This window comes from Coloeus monedula (genome assembly GCF_965178545.1).
Source record: "Coloeus monedula genome assembly, chromosome: 3".
Classification (NCBI taxonomy): domain Eukaryota; kingdom Metazoa; phylum Chordata; class Aves; order Passeriformes; family Corvidae; genus Coloeus; species Coloeus monedula.
Genome location: NC_138783.1, coordinates 105,728,941 through 105,751,457, shown reverse-complemented (window position 1 = coordinate 105,751,457; position 22,517 = coordinate 105,728,941). Strand labels below are relative to the sequence as shown.

Here is a 22,517-nt window from a genome sequence, read left to right as displayed (position 1 = left end):
TAAACTTTTATCTAAAAGGTTATATTTATTTCTCCACATAACTCTCAATATACTACTGGGATGCTAAAATAACTTCTAAGTCATAACATAAATAAGTGTAATTAAAAATAACTGTCAGAGACAGAATCAAAATTGATAGTACATTCAATGCTCTAAAAAAATCTGCAAAGGAGATTCCTGTTGCTTCTCCTGGGTATTGATTCCAAGATCAGGAGCAATAGCAACCAGAACATGTTGTGGGAAACAGCTCTATATAAACTTTGTGAGGAAACTGGTCTCCTGGCATTACCAAGTGCAATATCATTACAAAGAAATCCTAATTTCTGCCGAAGTAGCATTATCTCTACTCACCCAGCCTACTAAGGTCTTTGTGTTACCAACTGTAATTGTAATTAAGCAGTTTTACTCTCTCCTGTGCCTCAAATAGGCAAGATAATTGGGCACAGTTTTGAGCAGGGCTCTGAAGGTCAATGCTGGCTGCAGCCATCAGCTCTCCCGTGCCACAGGGATCAGTAGGGTGGGGTTGGCATCAGGACTCAGTTTCAGGATGGCAAAAGACGGGAAAATGGAGAAGAAGAGGTAAAAAGACCAAGGGAATCGCCAGGTACTTGTGCTCAGCCCCACACTCAGTGCAGATGAGCACCCAGATTGGACTCGGGACATCTTACTTGATGCCTTGGGTACAGTGTTACAGGAAAAATGGGAGCCACGGAGGAAAGTGCAACCCTTTCCTGCTAGCTCTCCCCTGCCCTCAGGAGGCTGGAGATGGAGGTGAGAGAGAAGCTTTTAGGACAAAAGGTGCTGGGACAGCAGGGAACAGGCACACATACCAGCTGCCTTTTCCCTGGCCTTCCTACTCACACATTTTCTTCACAGTGGGCTTGTGACGAAGACTGACTTAGAGCATAAGATGAGAGTAACCTAACAGTGGCACAGGGCCACAGGTCATCTGAAAAGTGGAAGAAGTCTTTCTGCTGATCTCAGGCAGCTCTGGATCAGGTATTTGAGACTACTCTGCCCAGACAGTTTGTGGCAGGGCTCAGGGACCGCAATAAGCCCTTTATTCAGTGAGATGACTTTATGTGATTATTGCACTCTGGAGCTATTTCTATATCCACTTTTTCTTTCATTAGGCTTCTGTTCTGGAGACATTTTTATTGCATACCAGATGAAAAGGAAGAAGAATAAATAGGTTTCTTGATCCATGAAAAATATTCATACAAGGGTAAAAAACCAGCAGAATATTGATGTAAATGACAGAACAAAATGACAATAAAAAAAAGGTCTTTGCTTGCATAGCTCTTCATGCAAAAGCTATAAAATATGGCAGAAAATTGGAAAATTCTTCTATCATTTAAAAAGTGCTTTCGGTTATCCTGTGGAAATAGAAGGAATGGGATGACAAGGCTGTGGGTGATAGGATCTCTCCAGTAAGCCTATCCATGGACTTCAAAGGCAGTATCTACACTGGAGAGGAAATTCAGACCTACCTCATCTCAAGAGACAGTGGAAAAGGCAAAGGGGATGGCCAAGCCAACGGCAGAGACATGGGAAGGGCTCAGCCCCATCCTTGGGGAAGCTTTTATTGATCTTCGAGTGGCATTTTTGTAATGACAGTTTTTGTCCTACAGATATTCAGGAATGAGCCTGAGAATTTTGATTTGTAACTTAGCTTATTATGAAGTATTTAAAGTCTGAGTTGCTGGACTTCAGACTGGACCACAATACAGCTTTGTTATCTCCAAGACCAGCACAAACAAGCCTGGGAAAAGTGCTAGAATTGTTGATGAGCATTTCATGTGGCCTTGCTATTCTGAAAAGGTAAAGATGTAATAGTATTTCTAAAATGTAGGTAGAGGTGATAGAATTGAGTGGGGACTGGAATATGTGTTTTATCCTGAAAACTAAGATTACAGTTGTGTCCCAGACAACATTACTGGAATTTCAGCTACTCATTTCTGAAGGTCTGCAATTTATCCTGTTTATCCTCATTTTGGACACACAAATGCATGTACACATTTTCAGGGAAGCCCATACCTCTGACAGACAATGAAACAGAAACCATTCCCTTGCACTTTCTTTCTCAATCCTTTTCTAGGAGCTACTGCTATCATATTCCCTTGATTAAACATACAAATGGGGTCTATGTGCACACATGGAAGAAATAGCAAGAGTTGAATATGAAATAAAGTAGGGCTTATGCAGCCATTTTATAGCTGCAATAAATAACAGGCAGAATTGTTAAAGGAATCTATAAAACATGCTATTCTATTCTTTCTAAAAGAGTGATTGCTCAGTTTTCATTACAAACCTCATCTTGAGAAGACATTTAATGTGCCCACAATAATTAGACCAGCCCTGCTGAGTGGCTTCATCCTCTTCCTCTGATTCCAAAAGGATGTGAGGGATTGAAATGGTTTAACCCCATCACTAGAGTGTGGGTAGTGGTATTTGACCAGACTAATTAAACCTGACAGACAATTTTTAACACAATTATTCACCTCAAAAAATCATTTGTTGTGAGAAATGAAGTTGGTAGTCTAATATTCCAATACATTGGGATTTATAAAAAGAGAACTTTAAAAAAAAAAAAGGGGGGGGGGGGTGGGCACAACAACACAAACTCCTCATGTACCACTATTTTCAGTCACTGGTGGTTTACATACGTGTAAGCCAGCTTGCTTCCAGTAGTAATTGTTGTACTGATTAATCATGCATTTTGTTTTCTCCTTAAATTTTTCTTCAGAGTCAGTTGTCCACCAAGGGTCTAAATTTCCATTTTTGTCATATTTCCGACCTCAAAAAGGAAAGAAAGAAAACAAATGTTTTTGCAGGAGAAAACTTTTACAATTTAGGAATTTATCACCTGCACAGAAATGAGAGGTGAATGTTCTCATGCAAGTGTGTTTACAAAATGAGTAGGATCAGTGATCAAAATCTTTAACTCAGTGAAATCAGCAGTGAAAAGTTGTCATTCTATTTATTGTCAGAATTTCCATTTGCAGAAGAAGATAGTAATGACTAACGAGTTCAGCAGTACATTTTATAATTACATAGTGTAAGACACATTTAGCTTTCTTGCAAGTGTAATTGTATTTTTCATCCTCAGACCATATGTCTTTGATTCTGAAAATGTGATGATAACTAATTTATTATTAATTCTTCACTTGATCAGGAACCCAATCCATTTCATGCAAACTTCTGAAGTTTCTGTGTTTGATTTTGGAGCAAGACCAGAACATTTAAACCCTATCCATGGATATATACATCCCATTGCCCAGGCTGATGGTTACAGCAGTGGCTCATGGAAGTTTCACCCTCAGGTCCCTGCTCCCTATCATTTGTAGGAGAGTATTTAGTCTCCATCATGACTCCAGCCAGTCAGACAGCCAGTTGGACTTTACTGAGAGCATGTTTAGCTGCCCATGTGGATGCAGCCTTGCTCTGTGATTTGATTCTTCTTTGCAACTGCAGGAGAGAGAGGTAAGGAGCAATACAGACATAATACCAAGTACTGAAGATGTTTTATTTCATGCTTTTATTTCTTCTTTTTTTCCTCTGTGTATTATCTTGTTCAAGATGACAAATTCCTAGAGATGTATTTATTTCTATATTTGCAAGGTAAGAGCCTGGCAAGAAGTAGGGGTCTGCTTAGGGAATCAAACCTTAGGTTCCTTTCTGACTGGCAGGGGACAAGAGGGAGATTAGGTACTCACCTACACAAGGTGGGAGTTTATGAAATAAAATGTCTCCATTCTGGAGTGATTGTTGACACAAAATATTGTAGAGCAGTGCCAAAAAGGATACCAGGACACAAGGCTTTCTTTTCTTTTTTCTTCTCTTTTCTTTTCTTTTATGACACAACATAAGCAAACTCAAAATTGCTGCTAGGAGGAGGAGGAGGTTCAGGTTTCTTTCTCCCTGCACCTCCCTCCTTTCCCCCTCCCCTCACTTTCTCTCAGAAGCCCAATTTTTAAAAGCACCTTACTGAGACAGCCAAACCTAGATAGTGGCAATGCCTCACTCTACCCAGCTTGTCAGGACAATTGGATTGATATTTTCTGACCATTCTTCTTTTTCCCCCCTCTCTCTCTTTTTCGAATTTAATTTTAACATTTTGCAACACCTTTTCTGCATCACTATTGTTCCAGTATTGTATTTTAAAACTTTTGTAATTATCTTTTGAAAAAGATACCTGAAATGAAAAGTTTTCTTGGAAGTAATTTTTATCAGTCAGAACTTGTCCTTTTGCCCTTCCCACTCCCCCCATTAGGACTTTCAGAATCTGTTGCTGATTTAGTTTTCATTCAAGACAAACAGAAGGAATCAAGCTTGTGGCATTTCTTACCAAATAAAATCCAATTCAGAGAAGCAAGATTCCATGTAAATAAATCTAATAAATACAAGTTGATAATTTTTTCACACAATTCAGCACCATTAGAACACCCAAAACAATAAAAACACTACAGCATGTACAAGTCAGCTTTCTAATCTGTCAACTCTGTAAATAAAAAAGTTATCAACATGCAGTCAATTACTCACCATTGCTATCAAATCCATGAGTAAACTCATGGCCGACAATCACTCCTATGGCACCATAACTTAATGACCTGTAACACAAAGAAGCAGTTTCCTCAGAAAGTGTTCCCAGTCATGAACATTAATGGACAAAAGACCTCAGGAAATATCATTATTGATTTAAAAAGGGGGTGAGGAGGCAGGGGACTATGGGTCTAAAAATCACACCTATACAATTTGGACTTAAAGATGTTGAAGCTCTTAACTCTTTTAAAAACAACATTTAATCTAAAACTTTGAAAGCATTGGGATGGTTCACTCTTCCAACCAAATTCCTTATCAGCATCGTATGAGCTCCAAATGTCTCCCACAGCTGACTGCATTCTGTATATTCTGACAGGGAACAGGACACAGTTACAGCTATAACTACTCTGAAACAAAGACTGTATTTTGTAAAGCATTAACAGATCTCCATTCAGTTTTAAAAAGAAAGGTCACATAATTCCCTTGCACCTGCCCTGGAATAGGAAATGATACACAGTCGGACCTAAGGCACCCGGGAAACAGAGTAAAAAGAAATAATTTGTATTCCTGATTGACAATTAATTATATGTTCCTTATTATATCCCAATAAACATGCTTTTGGGAGAAATAGAGATGAAAGAGGGAAAGGCTAAGGGCTTTTTTACACCAAAAGCAGTGGATATCATGGGGGTAGGTGATCTACCCAATGCATCTTTCATTTGTTGAGTTGATTTTTTGTGATTTTATTTATTTCATTATTGAGATGCTACACTTCAAAGCAGCTTATAGTATTTCTAACACATCGTATTGAAATAGAAGAAAGGCAGAGGGTTTTGAAATAACATGTTATTATTGGACCTAATGATCCATAGTACACTAATTGCTCATCTCAGTCAGGCCCAAAAGGTATTATATCATTTAATTCCCTCTGCTCCTACGAAAATCCTTCCCTTTGTTTTTTTGTTTCCTGAAAGGTACTTTGCATGTGCTAAAATCTTCCCTACTGTTTTTTAGCCCAAGTACTGTTACAAACCTTCTCTAAGAAATGCAGGTTAAAATGATACATTTCAGCAATGGAAATATCGTCCTTTTGTGTGACAAATTTGTAATCTTGTGTAGCACACAGTGATAATTACCCCTAATAAATGCACTATGTAAGACTTGTTTTCCACATCTGAAGTAAAGGGGTTATGCAGGTTCTTTTGCAGCTGGAGAAGTGAAAAAACAATGGCACAAAACAGGTAAAGAGATCGAGAAGAACCAAGCCCTACTACTAAATACATCTTATTTTTCCTCTAAGGTTCTTTGTCACCATGAGTGACAGGACAAAGAACAGGTTGGTGTTCTGGCACTCCTACAGCTTTCCTTAGCTCCAAAAGATTGGGTGAAGTTTGCAGCAAATTTTAGCTTTGAATCTGTGAACCCCCTTCAGCATTTTGTCCAGCTCAACAGCATTTATTGCCGTAAATTTTCCCCAGCTCTGTTTGTGCTTTTCACTTCTGGGCACAGTAGGACATAGATGGAAGGGATTAGGTGCAGCCCAGCAGATACCATATTAAAGGGGAACTTTCTGGGACTGGGGAGGCTCAGAGAACTGTAAGGAAGCTATGAGGTCAGGTAGTTTGAAATCTCTATTTCAATATATCTGGCACTGAAGGCTCATAACTGTGAATGATGGCATTTGAATATTATTTAATGTACTGAGATGTAAAAGTGATAACTAAGCTTCCCTTTATGCAAATAGACATAGCTGGTTTTTGGTGGTTGTGCTGGAACTGGTCACTAAAATGCCACTAAATGTTAAATATTTGCTAAAACAGTTTTTCAGCAAGCACTGGTGACTTTTTGATGGTTTGTCTGTTCCACTGCCATGTACTGTTTCTTCTAAGCAGACAGAAAACATCCAGAATATTTCAAGGACAAAAGCAATTGGTTGTCTGATATAAACCAGCCACATTTGTTTACTAAATTTCATTTTGATACGTACTCAAGCAAAACCAATTTAAGCTAAGGTAACCTTTAAAGAACAGAGATGAGCAAAGTATAACACTTTGAAAGAACCACAATTTTATCACTATGGCAGAAGGTCAGAATACAGAGAAATCTCTTCAGAAAGCAAAGCTGGAAACAGGTCTGCAATAACTGTAACAGGAAAAAAGTTCACCTTAACAAGAAAGGACTTTCTTCTATCCCCAATTACCACTTACAAAGTCACCTGGCCCACAAGAATTCTCTTTGAATGCAAATTAATTTGTTCCTAAATTGAACATGTCTTTCTACATATATTGCAAAATTTCCTGTTTACAAGGACACAATCCAGATTGGATGATGGCAAACACAAAATGTTCAGAAAGTTTAACAAAGATTTATTAAGGATATGTTTCACCAGTAACTGGCTTTATATAACTGCAAAATAACTTTCAGAAACTGCCATCAGAAACTTTTCATGGTCTTATCCTGCCCTAAAATAGAAAGCTATTGAACTGCACAAAAGCAGTGATTTTTCAAAATTAAATGTATGTGACCTATAATTACCCTTCCTCAGCTACACTGGCACATGCTCAGGCAATCTCAGGCAATCACTTATGCACATGAAGATATTCTCATGCACCTCAACAGGCACAGACAAGGGGCCATTGCTAATCTTAGATATTAGCAGAAAGTGAACAATAAACTGATAATAATTGGCTTCTTGGGGTATTCAGTTCTGTTCAGGAAGTGTTAGTTACCTGATTTACAATTCCTTTTAATACCTGCCATGTGCACACTGCTGCATCTGCATGCTGTAGCATTGAAACACTTCCACTTGGGTGCACTTAATTAGCAATTCCTGCGAGAAATCAGTCATCAGTTTAAGACAACAGCAACACATACGACTCCCAAGGGTAAGAAAAAGTATCTCACAAAGCAGCACTTCTCAAAGTCAGTTCTTCCAGTGGAAAAACCAGGTTACAGCAGGAGAGAACACACAACCCAAGGGCCAAGTTTGCCCTGCAGAAGGACAACACAGTTTTCCCATGCACTCACTACCTTTTGGTTGCCTTCAGCACTGCAGCCTTCTCTGCCATGCCCTCTTCTTCACCTATATGTGTTTGCAATAACTTCCCCTGTTTTTCCTCATTTCTAGGTGGATGAAGTTCCCTGGTGCAGTACTTACCTAGGATACTCTGTTCCCCAAAAGAAAGGCTTTTGAAGTTCTCCTGCTGGGAATCCTGCAATTGAAAAAAAAAATAAGTGAGGCAATTCAATACAGCTGAATAGCTGTCACAATGCCCAAGGGTTTAGATGTTATGACCTCATTTGTTTGGTTTCAGAAGGTTTTGCGAGGGGAGCTTTCCCTGGGGTGGTAGTTTCAGAATGCAATGTAGAGGATCTTGGAGAGGCAGCAGAGATGCTGCCACACGTTCGTCTGAGTAAGCACACGTGTTCCTGTGAAAAACACACCTCCTGTTTCCTATGAAAAATACTGGATTACCCTCAGATGTGCCGACAGATCAACAGACAATACATAGGTAAAGTGCAAGAAGAATTAAAATGGTGTTAGCTTAGTGAGGCTTCAGTGCAGCAAGAAACATGAAAGTGATAAAATATAAGCCTAATTCTATTTAGTGTATGAAAAACAAAAGTAAATGAGCATGCTTAGGCACTTCTGTAAAGGAAAACTGTAGATTATGAAGGCTGTAGGGTCAGTCTAGCTACAGATATTACCTGGCTGTTTCTGGTAGACTAACCAGTTGCCAAAAAAACATCAATGGAAACACTCTGGCAAGTGATGATCTACTGATGTTTCACATGGAATCAAAATTGTTCCTCAAAGTCACATGTCTATTTTTAATTCCAGGGTGACATTTCAGTGCCAGGATACTGAAGACAGTGGAGCTGCACACAGTAAAACTGTAACAGCCCAAAGAACTGCTAAATAGAACATACACCCATGGTCAAAGTTCTTATATGATGGTGAAAAGTGCCATCCTTCCAGGCCCAGATGTGGAATTTACTGTCTTGTGTCACAAACTCCCATCTATAAAGCACAGGCATACACCTGCTTTGAAGCTTAACCCACATGGTCATCACCTTGTTGAGGAAGAAGCAGTTTCCTCAGGTGACTCACTTGTCTTCCCAGGAGCTGCTGCTTCACCCTATGGGTCTCTCTTCAAGAAATCACCTGAATGCTCAGATCAATACAAAACCAAATTCATTTGATTCTAACCCCATTCATTTTTTTTGTGGATATATTGGACATAGATTTCTTTATATCTGAGATAAGTTGTCAGGCAAGATCGTTGTTTTTTCCTTACAAAGTCTTTAAAAAACTTAATTTGAAATGAAAAAAAAAAAAAAAAAAGAAAAAAAAAAGAAAAAACCAAAACCCCAAAACCAAAACCAGTATGCTGAGTGTAATTCATGCCAAGTGATATGGCACAAGGCATGTCCTCTTGGCCTGCCCAGCTGCTTTTTGATGTTGCTTCTCCATGGCTGCCATCATTCCCTATCTGCAATTAGCTTACAAAAAATGTGGGCTTCAAACTTATTTTCTGAATGTTGTTTGGGGTTTTATTCTTACTTCTCCAGATGTTGTTTTATTGTTTCAAGCATGGTATTATTTTCTTTTCCAGCACTACAGACCAAAATTTTACCAATGTCAAGGACAAAGTTTTCCTGATCTAACTCTCCTTGCCTCCCAGTGCACAGAGAAGATTATTTATGATGCATGTTTTTAAACATTTTAAGCAGCAATGGTACACTCATACAACCTAATGAAAATTCCTTGTTAGGCCTTAAGTTAAAAGCTGTGTTTAGAGCTGAAAATCCTATCTGAACTGGTTCTCTCCAAACACCGAATCTCAGAAAAGGTTTTAGAATGCTTAGGTTCTACTAACTCTAAATGATCCTATCCCCACAACAACAGGTGAGAGGAACTGTGGCCAAAATGAACAAATGAGCCCATACTGAAGGTGGTATGAACAAAAGCATGTCTAATGATCACACAATCCTGTGTGCCTGTCCCTGCACCAAGAGGCTATCAAAATCTTTTTAAGGAGCTGCAATTTTTATGTCCAGGTATAGACTTGTGTAGTGAATTTGCACTTGTCTGCAGTAGAGGTAATATACATTATTTACAGCAAATTAGGTGCAAATCTTCACTCAGGCTTATCCAGCTACACTAAATGTGTCTTTGTAGAACATTGCTGAAACACAGTCAACTGTGAGTTAAACCATGAGATAGTTTTCACTGAACAAGTCAATGAATGAATGGTAGGAAGCTCCAATCCTGAGTCCATGCAACAGGTTGGTAACTATTTACTGAAAGTCAGGATCCATTTTAGGTTAGCTATCACTGAGCAAAGTGCTGGTTGAAGGAGTGGTTTCTGCTTCTGGATGTGTGAAAACACCTCTGTAGTTTGCACTAATGGAAGCTCAGGAAGTATTTTCAGGCCAAAGCAGAGAAAGAGGCCAGCAGAATGTAATACACATTTCAGAAAACCTCAGGAAACTGAAATACGTTATCACCAGGAGTTTGTTTTGTTTTGTTTTGTTTGGGGGGTGCATGTGTTTGTGGTTCTGTTGTTGTTGTTTTTGTTTGGTTTTTGGTAAGAAAAAAGATCTAATTTTGAAAGGGATTCTTGGTCAGACAGTAGAGCAAATGGATCCCATTCTCCAGAGGTCAGTGGCACTGAGGAACTGAGGGTGCTTGTCCCCTCTTGCAACACTACAAGGAACAAATTCAGAGTTGGCAACACTTTTTATGCAATGTCTCCTTCAGGCAAGAAATAACTACATCATCCTTGGGGGAGCAAGGATAACAGTGTCTTAGACTAGAATGTCCTTGAAATTGTAACATGAGATTGATCACCAGACAGTTTCTTATTTTGTGCTGATTTGAATCCCTCGATTTAGGCAATTCCCTTGTGAAATCTGTTTCTTTTTTTGCTTGACATATTGCACCTAAAAGAATTAATGACAAAACTCAGAGAGCTCATAGTAGGCTGCAGATGCAATAAATACTAATGGGATTATTTATATGCTACTGGAGTTCAAGCAGGCAAAGGAAAGATCTGAAGGAGTAAGACAGGCAGACTTCAGGGAATTTCACACCTTAAGGAAGAGATACAGGCACTGGGAATGTATTTTGAGCTAACACTTGACCACAAATTTAGCCTGTATTGTGCACCTTTTAAAGCTTTCTCCCTCTACACAGCCCCAAAAGAGAGACACAGGCTGAGAGTCTCTCTATACACTATATTGCTAATGCAGGCCCTGAGTCTATGGTCATTACTCACCAACAGCACACAGAAAGAAAACTGTGTTATCTTATTACAGACCCCACACAAATCCATCTGCCATCATCAAGACCTGGACTTGAAGAATCTGCTTTGACTGCCTTTTTACAACCTACCTAAATTTGGAGCAATGCTATTGGGCTGCATTCTGAGATGGGCAGTGGTGTGACATGCCACAAGAGCACTGGTCTGTGGACAGATGAGTTCAGGCTGTCACAGAACAGCACTGGTACCCTACATCCATGCATCTTACTGGTGGCAAGGTGGGACAGCCAGGCTAGATCATCCTCAAGATGGACTTTGTGCCACTGATCCCAGCATGCTACAGACCAGTTGTTCTGATCACAGCCCTTTAAGCCCAGTGGTCCAAGGAGTTTTCAGTGCACCTGAGTACCCACTTGAGTAGCCAATTCTTCAGCAGTTTGTATTTGAGTATGTTAGGGGAGAAAGTGCTGAAATTCTTTCTAAAGAATAAATCACATTCACATCTCTCTCCCCATCCACCGAGCTAATAATCTCATTGTAGAAAGCTGGTCAGGGAAACTGTTTCCAGGATTTACTTTATCATGTACACAGGGACTGCTGTGAGCCTGGCTAGCTCGAAATTCCCTAGATTTACCTTCTTGAAGATAGGAGTGACATTTGCTTTCTTCCAGTCCTCAGGAACCTCCCCCAGTCACTATAACCTTTCAAAGATTACCAAGAGTGGCCTCACAATGATGTTGTGAGCTTGTAGGTGCACCCTGTCAGAGCCCATGGGCTTGTGTTTGCCCAGTCTGTTTGAACATTCCCTAACCTATTCCTCCTCCACAGAGGGTAAATCTCCTTTGTTACCAGGTCCCCTGCCCTCATTCAGCACTACATTTTCCCTCAACTTTCTGCTGCTGCAGCTACACTTGCAGAAACATTTTTTCACATCCCTTGCCAGATTCATGTATAGGGAGGCTTCGGCTGTCCGAACCTCTGTGTCTGGACCCTTGGACAGTGACTGTTCAACTTGCCTCTTAGTCACCTTACTGCTCTGGAATGCAGGGGCACTTCAAGCAGTGCAGTACATCTGGCTTACTTCAAACATTTCACTCTTAATTTATGCTGATCTTGAAGCTCTGGAAGAATCCTGCCTGCACGGTGTATATATATATATACACATACACTCTGCGTTTTAATGTAATTGAAGGTTTCTATCTTCATTTTATCCATGATATCATTTTTAGCATCTCTCTACAGCAAGGTGCTGTAAAGCTTGTTAGAATGTATTTAAAATTTGAAGGTTTTTCTTTCCTCCAATTTTGCAGGGGCATTACTGCCATTAATAAATCCACTTACCAGCGAATACCTACACTTTGCAGATGAATATCCTTACATTCAGTATAATATTGCTAGTTTACCAAGAAGACACAAGTAACCACATTTGATCTGATAATTCCCTGAAACAATGCAGGGCAATAATGGATAAAGTAAACCAAAACACACATGAGAAGACTCACCAAATCATGAGGAAATTTGCAGTTCAAATCTAAATATAAATTCAAATTTTATAGTTCAATTACATTATTTGGTTATATTGTATGATGATTTTAACTGAGGCAAAGCCTTATTCCAAGTTAGTGCATTTACAACTTCCAATAATGAGGTTGGTTTGTTTAAAGCAACTTCTGACAGGCTAGTGAATCCCATATGTAAGTAACAGATATGGGAGACAGCTGTGCTAAACTGTGTGATATACAGGGTGCTCTGCCAATTGGTGTATTGGCAATTCTCAGATGTGTTCAAAAGCTGTAACTTGTTTTTTCAAGTGTCACTGAATGAATTCAGATGTAGAGTTTTAAAGGGATAAGACATAAGCAGAAGACTAACTGCTGGTCAGGAATCAAAGAATATTGAATTCACACAAGGAATTAAATGTGAAGACAGCTGGGGTGTTGGTTAGTTGTCTAAAAACAGCCCAAAGGACATTTTGTTTAAAATGATTCCACAGACTTCTACGTGGACAACTGAATCTCATGCCAGTGATGGCTTTCATGTGCTCTTTGAGGTCTAGCTGCCAGTCTTGATGGCAAGGGGCTTCTGCAATTTTTATCTCAGATAAAACACGTGAGGAAACCTTTCAGACACTGTAGAGCACCCCAGACAGCTTTGAGCATCCATATGTAGGTGACAGAGACCGAACTCTCTGTCATTACATGGACCTGAATCATACACCTTATTTCAAGTTTTATCCTGTGGACAAAGAGCAGAGAAAACAAAAATTGTGTGAGGACAGAAGATATCAATTGTGTAACGCACAGTAACTGTTCCATGCAATGCATGAAAACAAAGCTTAATTTTATGAAGAGCTCAGTGAATAAATTCATTAAAGAGATACAGGGAAGTAATGGTCTTAAAGCAGAGGACTCTGCAGCCTCTGCTTCAATTCTTGGCTCAGCTTCTGCTTCACCTGACAAGAGACTCTGCTACTCATGAAAAAGAGAGAACCCAGTATTTCCCAACCACAGTGGGGCAACATGAGGAGAAACATGACGTGGTTTGTGAGGTGCCAAGGAATACTGTCTACTAAGGGAGTAGGAAATGTGAAAACATCTGTTTTCCAAGAAACTTTGATCTTTATTTTATAAGGAGAAGCCTCACTGGATTTCCCAGGGTGAGGGAATGGGGGTAGGGGGAGAAGAAAAAAAGGAAAAAATCTTCTATTTTATACATTCATAATAAGAATTTTAGAAAGAAAAGATAAAGAATGGAGGTAAGGATCATGTATCATCTCACTTGTGACCATAGTTAAATAAAATGAGAGCTCACTTAAGACACTTAAAGCTTACTTAATAACAGGGCTCAGAAACCGTTCAGTCCAAATCTGCTGTGTTCATTAACCTCCTGGAAACTAATGGCACACTTGAAACTACTTCATCAATAACCTTCCAATTAGTCCAGTTCTTAAGGGAAGAGAAAATGCCCCTATGGACATTCCCCTTGTCCTGCCCTGGCCACGGCACTGGGTGCTGTTTGCCAGCACTTCCCTGGCTCCTGGCAAGATAAGAGCTCTCCCTTGCAACTCACAGCATAAGCGAGCTGCCAGCATCGATATCTGGGTGATGCTCCCTGTAAAGACGATACTTATTGGCTAATATGAGCTCTCATCTCTGCTTTTCTCTATGGATGCTAATTTAAATGCAATTTTTAAATTCTGTTGTAGATTATATCTCCTTCCTGTAACGTGTACTGAGGCTGCTCTCTAAAGAGGCCTCTTGACTTTCACTGGAGAACTGCAGGAACAGCACAAATGACTTAGAAGGAGCATGGATATAAACTAAGAGAGATAATATCAACATTAATTACCCAGTACATCTATTCAAGCTTACACTTCATGAGTACGTTGCTTTTATTTGCCTCAGTTCACTGTAAATCTCCCTTTCATTACTGTTCACAGCCCACAAATGTGACTATTTTTATATATTCTAAAGGCATACATATTTACATTTTGAAAAAACAACTAAACACACCAAATGTCTGACGAACAGTTCCCTTTTATCTTTAACATATTCAAGGGCCAATATTTTTGTGCTGTAATGAAATAAAAACCTTTTCTTGAACAGAAGTGTGCTAGCACACTTTGATCATCACTTGTGTCTATTTCCAGCACATATTTGTTGACAGCTCTAGAGTGCATTAAAATAAACTAATCCTTTAGGAATGTGGTTTTGGTGTTCCAATTATGATAATTAAAAAGATAGTATTCATGCTGCTTAGATGATATGAAGTGTACTTAGATACATTTTGAGACTCTAAAGGCAATGACACATACCTGTTGTCCTTGTTAAGTATCTATAATTAAAGGGGAAATTGACAAGCAAATGCACAGAAAATTGAAAAATTATCCAAACTAGGATTAAAAAATTATTAACAACCATTATAAACATGCATAGTGGTTCATCTAAGACACTTTGAATTATCGAAAAAGAGGAAATAAATAAATAGAACTCAGAGAAAGAGAACATCAGGAGTAAACTTGCATAATATTAAGATAAATTAAATGTACCATATTTTTTAACTCTGCTCTTTGTGGCACATCTCACTTTGATACAGCTACTTATTTCTCCTTTGTAGATATTAACAGAATTGTTGGTCATTCAAGCTATCAATAGTTCAGTAACAAAAACTAAATTAAGCAACAGCAATGACAAGGGTGTTTGCACTAAAGTACAGAAAAATTTGGTAGATCTACTGCATATGCAAGATTTGCTATATTCTCCCAAATCAAATGATTTTTAAAATCATCTAGTTTCTATTCTCTATTAATTTTCACTTTTCATGGAACAAGACCTTTTCTTTCAAGTAACTGAGTAGTCAAGTAGTCAAGTTAAAAACATTAAAAGCCTGTATATGAAGATCACATGGACTTGCATGGATATTCTAATGTTTATGTCAGTGATACAGATTACAGAGACAGAACAATTTGTGATCCTTCCATCAGGAGTGTCAGAGACCTCCCTGTGTTTTGAACACAGAAAGCAAAACCAGCTGCCTAAAGCTCAGAAGCGATCAGGACCTCCACATTCCCCTCCACTTCTGCAGGTACCTGACGATTGCTCTTTTCCAAAATCCATGGGTCACAGCACTGATGTTTCTTTTTCTCTAAACTTTTTCAAGAAGCCTTTGGTGACTAATCAAGTTCGGAGTTGCTGTGGATTTGTTGATATCACCACACAGTACATTTCTATTTCCAAACTAACGGTCGTAAGTTTTAGAATCAAATTTTGGAACCAGGGATTTTCCAGTTCATGTAGAAACTAATTTCCATAATCAAATTCTATTATGCATTTTAAAATTCTTATTTCTCAAATTCTTCTTAGTAAAGTCACTTACAAAGAGCAAAAATAGATGGGCCTTGAAGACACTAAAGTCCAGTTTGCTCACTGAAGAGCAGGGGCACTCAAGCAGGTGAAGATCTGGTCCATTCACTATTTAGAGCAGTGATCAGTAGTAGATGTGAAGGGAAAGAGTGTCAGGAAACTACCTGTGAGGTAATTCTTCTGCTAGCACATATTCCTACCTTCCAGAAGCCAGCAGCAGAGGGAACAGTCCTCCTGAACTGAGTTCATATACCTCTACTCTTTTGTACAGAACAGAACACCCTCTTTTCTGATCATCCGCTAATGCGGTAAGTAGCAGAGATCCCCACAACACACCCCTCCAACTATTTGCCAACAAGGAATTGCTTCCCACCTCCTTTTCTTATCTCTAATCAATCATTAACTTATGAAAGGGCCTTCTTTCTTGTCCCACAACAACTTCCAGTTATTAGTATTGGGAAAGAACATCCAAAGTGTGCGATGGAAAAAAACAGTGTATCAAGCATACTTACTTGCTTTCTAAATTTTAAAAAAACCTCTAATATATTCAGAAAGCATGATTTTTTTTCTAAAAGAAAAAGCAAAAAACATCTCACATTCTCATGTTCATTCTTCACCATTATATCATACACTTATTCATTCTCTCTATTCAATCATGTTGTGGTCACAACCGCATTCTTTCATATAGAGGCTAAAGTGATTTTTTATGCAGATCCCTCTGAACTATCTTTTGAAAAATAGGATTTGAAACTTGCAACACCTACTCTTCCTGTGCTGAGGCCACTATAAGTCATAGGCTACACATCAAAGCTGGTTGTTTGGAAATTTTTTGTCGAAGTTCCTTTGAAATACCTGGGAGAATATCATATGGTCCTTATATTTGTCATAGTTCATTGTATGAATTTCTTCTACAGTCTTATTGACACAGTTTATTGACACTAAATTTTAAGCAATTTCTGGGACCAACCTCTCACAAGAAAAAGCTCCAGGATTAGAACTTCCCAAACTCTTCCTGTGCAAAGAATTATCTTATTTTTATGCCTTAGAGACTCTTCTCTTTCAGTGTATTTGACAAAAAGTTTTTATTATTAGTTCTTGTGCTGCTAGAAATTTGGTCCTCAAAATCTTTCTGGGCTTGCTGTATCACAGTTTTACATTTAACTTGCTGGAGTTCAAGCTTAATTCTTTTTCTCAAATGACTAGTTTGAAGAACTTTTTTTCTGTGGTTTAACTAGGCCTTTAAAAATGCCACAGTTCTTGTGGTATGTGAGCAGTCCCTCAAAACTTTGTATGGATTACTACTGAAAACATACCTGCAAAGCAGCAAGGCAGAAGTTCTTCCCCACCAGCATTAATGGGAAATCAGTAGTGATGTGTCAAATGTTTATCAGCAGCTTCTGACTTGAGGATGTTCTTCCCACATCTCACAGGGCCTCTTGCCCCATTAAAACACACCAGCCAGCAGTGGAAGACAGTACTGTGCCTTTCTCTGAATCTTCCCTCCTGTTGCACATCATTTTCAGGGCATGATTACATTTGTACCTCTGGTAGGAGAGGGCTTTGTTCAGAAAGAGCCACCTAAAACTTTTTCCTCTTTGAAAGAGTCCTGAAAGAACTGAGAGTGAGTAGCACCGTCCACACTTCAAAGTCACTTGCCAGCAGAACGAGAAGGTCAGCTGTTTTGATAAAAAATACAATTGCCTCTACACCCATAACTGATGGGTTATGTTTGATAGCTCTCTGACTCCTGACTCTTTCAGACATGAGTGTGAAATTTTCAGTGGCTCCAGCCTCTTGACACAGTTTTCTCTAATGTGCCACGGTGGAGTGGCTGGGACAGCTGAGCACTGCTGAAACTTGAGAGAACCCAATATTAAAGCAGTATAACAGCGATGGCTTCATTTTGCTCTGAGCAGGCTTCCTCTCCACTCACAAAAAACCTCTCCAGCAGCAGTGATGGTGGAGGAAGAGCAGCTGTAATGCTTTGCAGGTACCTCAGAATGTGACCACCTCAGCCAAGTGCTCCCTCAGATGATCAACAAAAATGTGACTGCCTAATGATGGCAGCCCCTCTAATTAAGGAAGAGCTATGTAAATATAGCACTAATTTTAATCAAAAGAACTGCCTAATTATTATACATGCTTTACAAATGAGATCACTTAGACATGAAAGATTTTGAGTGGTTTGGAGGCAAAGTTGCTTACAGAAATTGGTAGAAGCAAATACCAGCAGACTCAGACTGCCAGTCCTCTGCTGTACCATCTTCAGTGTGATACATTAACTTTGTGCCTTTCTCTCTGTGACCAAAAGAGATGCAGGAATAAAAGGGGGAATCACTAAGCAATTTTTGAGGTCCTGTCTCTGGGGACCAAGACCACAGAGGTGGTGGCAGCCACCTTCCAGATGCCAATGGCATAGAAGAAGGCTGATTTAACATGCAAAGCTTATAAGAGCAAAGAGAAGTGCCAGGGTAAAGGTAACACTCTTGTACACAGAAAGATTGGTATTGAATTTTAAAGCCTGATAGAAAATTTCAGTTCAAAGCCCCATTAAAACAAACAGGAATGAACATCCAAACTCATAACACATCTTTGAAAAACCCATCTCTTTTACCTAATTTGTTTCCACACCAGAATATAAGCTATCTAAAAACAACCAGTAACTAAAATTGGTAGAAGACAGGTAGTACTGCATATACAAAATAATTTCATCAAACTATACAGGTAAGAATTTTAAGTAAGCTACAGATATCACTCCTTGTCCTTGAAGGTATTGAACAAATCCACTGGTCAAACATTTGTATGTTTTCTGGTCTGTATCACAGTTGTCTCTAGTCACATTTATTGCTACATATCTGTCAATACTAGAGGACAGAACTGCTATCACTGTATATTTATGGAGATGTGTGTACACATGTTTTTGCTACAGAAAACAGAAGACAGAAACATTAGGCTTTAATAAAAGTGATTTAAGCTATCATTTGCAATGGGCAGAGTACAAACACACACATGGTCACTGCAACTCATCTGACGCAGGGTAACTCATCGAGCAACTGTAGTTCCAATTTGTGGGAGCTCTGGGTTTTCCTGATTGATCCTCTCACTTAGGTCTCACAGCTGAATTACCAGGTCTGAGCTTTTAATTTTCGGTCCCAAACAACACAATAGGTACAGCAGTTATCCGAAGCTTGACACATACATTCCCAAACAGGCACTTTATAAGGAGACTCAGAAGGCAGATACTCACTGATCTGGTTGGTAGATGCACTGTAGAAAGCATTTACAGTAGTCGGGCTTGTAAACCACCTGTAGTAAGAACAAAATTGTCTGTCAGTACATTGACATTCACCTTTATGAATCAAAGGAGCAAAGATAAAAATTGAACTCAGGTGAAGGAAGTAAAAACACTAAGGACTTAAGATACATTTAAAGTTTAAGTATTTCTCCATTTCAGTACATGCTACCCACACTTTCTTAGAACATTGAAATCTATTGTTTAACTATGTACAGTCAATGAATTCCCAACAGGAGCGATTCCTAGTGTTCCTATCATGTGATCTGTTTAATTTCTAAGTGACCACTGTGCTTCTGAGGTCTGCCATGCTGATGAATCAAAATTCACCCAGCAGAGGCTGCAAGACTGACAGCAGCCGGGAAAACTCTCTTGAGTGTCTTTCAAACACGTGTGGAAAAACTCTCTGTTGAAATTAGAGGAGAGCATTTTGAAACAAGTAAAGTGGCTTTAGAGGCTTTGCTGAACAATTACTTGAACAATTAGGATTATGCCAACAACACAAACAAGTACCTTCTGGGAATGTAAATTCAGAATAAACAGCTTCATGTTCTGTACCCTATGCAGTGAACATGACCATCCTAAACAAATAGGCCTCTTGCAAGGCATTTCTTCTCATAGTTTGATTTCTCATATATATACTGGAGGAAACCCTAGATTTGAATAGGAGTTGGACTTTGATGATCCTTGTGAGTCCCTTCCAACTCAACATATTCTATGATTCTATGAATAGCAAATGAATCTCCTTAGCCTAAGCTCATCTGTATTGACAGTGGCTTCAACCATATGAGTGGAAAATCTCAACTGACTTCATCAAGAACCAAATCTCCTCAGATGAAACCCTGAGTTCAGTGAGCCCAAGATTTCACTTTATGATTTTATAAGGGAGCAGTGAGGCAAAAGAAATAAAGATGACAAGAATTAGTGGTTAGTTCATAATAACTTAGAAGTAACTCTAGTAAATATCCAAACAAGAACATCCTGATGTCTGTAGCAAAATATTACTCAAAAGTTTTGAAAAGCCACATGAATGCAATGTAATTGCTTTGGAAATTTTCTTTTAAAGAGGAGAGATAGAAGCTGCAAAACAAAGGAAGATCTATCAGAATATGGAAAATATGTGACATCAGTGACAATGTATACACAATTTGTGCTTTAAAATAGACCCATTAATGAAAGAGTCATCTGCGCACCCTGACCAGTTTTCTGACAACTAATGTCCTCACATAAACCAGGTAACAAAGGGGAGAGTTTTAAAATGGCAGCATTTTGTCTTTTGTCAATAAATTTAACGGCTTGTTCTAGTCTCCAAGCTGAGCAGCTTATTTTGCAATGAATCAACCAGAAAAACTAACAAATGAAGGCTAAAAGAGTGATATCATGTACATATTTTAACCATCTGTCACATTAAAGGCTCTAATTGTCACAGACAACTCTCCCTGTTTTGTTTATTAGGAGATTGGGAAGGGGAGGAGCAGGGGGAGGTTGTTTTCTGGCATGTTTTCTGCTTTCTTCATAATAAGGAGATTAAATGTTAGAGGTAATGTAGTGAGATAATGGAAAATTGAAGAAAGAATGTGTATGGTGAGGGGATAAAAAAAAAAATCAGGGGCTTAATTAACTACATTTCAATTTCATGTTCACAGCCACAATCAGCTGAACTGTTTTGAAGGATGCAAGCCTGTCATTTGTGCCTTGGGACCTGCTCTCCAGGCTTAGCAGTAAATCTGGAGGACTGTCCCTTTTTTGACAAGGAGAAATCCCGTCTGAAAAGGACTCATCTGAAACAATCAACACTTCAATTTAGATTTTACTGTAAGTTTGAACAAAGACACATAGTGCTGTGACTTGCACCTCACCCTGTTGGCTTGTTCTGCTTACAACAGCCTTTCTCAAACAGCAACTTTTAAGCATGAAAAAGGCTTCTGGAACAGCAAATCTTCCTTTTTTGAAAATTCCTCTTAGCCTTTTATTTCCAGAGGATCAAGGGCCTGAGATGTATCACAGATACTTCAAATCAGATTAATGTGCTGTGGTTCTTCTCTCCATCCTCTGTGGGGGCTTACCACAGTTAGCTGCAGAGAGGAATCACCACAAGCAGCAGCAAAGAGCTCTTCACTGCCTAGAGACAGCTCTCTAACAGCACAAATTTGCACCCATTTTTACTGGGTGAGGAGCTGGTGATGCAGGTACTTGTCCCCACAGGAGCACTTCACTCTGCCCAAGAGCAGCAGTGAATGCTGGCGACATTTGTTCCGCATTTACAGAGGGAGGACATCACACCATCCTCTGGCCACACTTGCATACCTATGAACTCATAGACTTGTAGCTCGTAGATGTATCACAAGCATCCCCATCCTGCTTCGTTTCTCACGATCTGCCACTGCAATAGCAGAGCCCATCCCATTTCCTGACCTTAACATGAGCCAAAGACTGAGAACAGCCTTGATTTTCTCACTGTAGAACTGAACTCAGTTCTTTCCAAATTGCTTTTTCATAATGAGGCCTCAAAAACGACCCTGTATGAAACTCGTTATGCTTTTAAGCAGTTACGAAGAGGACACTTAGCAGCCCTACTGAGGAGTCAGGAAGAATGAGAGTTCTTGAAGAGTATTTCATATTTGACATTTGGCAAGGAGATTTCCATTCCAGCATTTTGTTGTACCATTCTGAGCACTTTCAAAAAGATTTAGGAAGTATTTTCCAGGAAAGAGTAGAAATAACCAAGACTGCTTCCATCCAGACTAGCAGAACAACTTCACTTCTCATCTGCCATGTGAGCTCCTTGAAATGACTGAACCTTCAGGGACAGTCCTTAACTAATAACACACCAAATTACCATATGAAGGTTTGTAATAAATAGCTGCTGCTGTTAAATTTTCAGGTGAAAAAAATTTAGAAATAACTCTCCCATTCCTGTTTGAAGTCAGATTCCCTGAGCATTTGCTCTAGGTCTGGTTACAATTTCAGTGCATTTTATCTATTAACAGAAGGATAGAAAAAAAAGAAAGGCATAACATTCCAAGCTCTTATTAATTGCAAAGTAAATAAATAAAAATTCTAGAACTGCTGACACTGTTTTCATTTGCTATAAGTTTGTGAAAAATGGGACAGCTTTGAATGATGTCCTGCAGCATTACCTATCTACTACTGCAGCAGTCAGAACCTAACGCTGCAGAGTTGACACTTGTAAGGTTGAGATTTCCCTTGTAAAAATAAAATTTGAAACATACACTGAGACAGCAAGTAGGGCAGAAACTCTCTTACTCTGTGTTTCTTTAGGCTACAATTTTCTCTGTGATATTTTCTTTCTGAGTTAAGAGTACAGTGTGCTACATTGCCACTCATGAAGAGGGGTGGCTGGGAACATTTACAACGCAGGAAAAAGCTTATTAGTTTACTTAATTCTCTGTAAAGCACAAACTAAATTTGCAAATTGATCTCTCAATTTTTTGAGTTAGAAGAAATCTTTCAGTTTGCTGTTCAACATCCAAAGTAAGAAATAAAAAATAGTAATATAAATAAAGAAAATGAACTTGTCGATGTACAAGACTT

General features: G+C 38.9%; 1 protein-coding gene across 1 annotated transcript in view; it reads right to left on the bottom strand.

Moving 5' to 3' along the window:
• Nucleotides 1-22,517, bottom strand: part of PHEX (phosphate regulating endopeptidase X-linked) — a gene marked incomplete at both ends in the record, with an annotated part of 96,231 nt that overhangs the window by 5,795 nt on the left and 67,919 nt on the right. The window contains 4 exons of the mRNA XM_082277732.1: nt 2,667-2,797; nt 4,543-4,610; nt 7,700-7,754; nt 18,918-18,976. Of these exons, the coding sequence (XP_082133858.1) occupies nt 2,667-2,797; nt 4,543-4,610; nt 7,700-7,754; nt 18,918-18,976 (313 nt within the window). The remainder of the gene's footprint in view (nt 1-2,666; nt 2,798-4,542; nt 4,611-7,699; nt 7,755-18,917; nt 18,977-22,517) is intronic.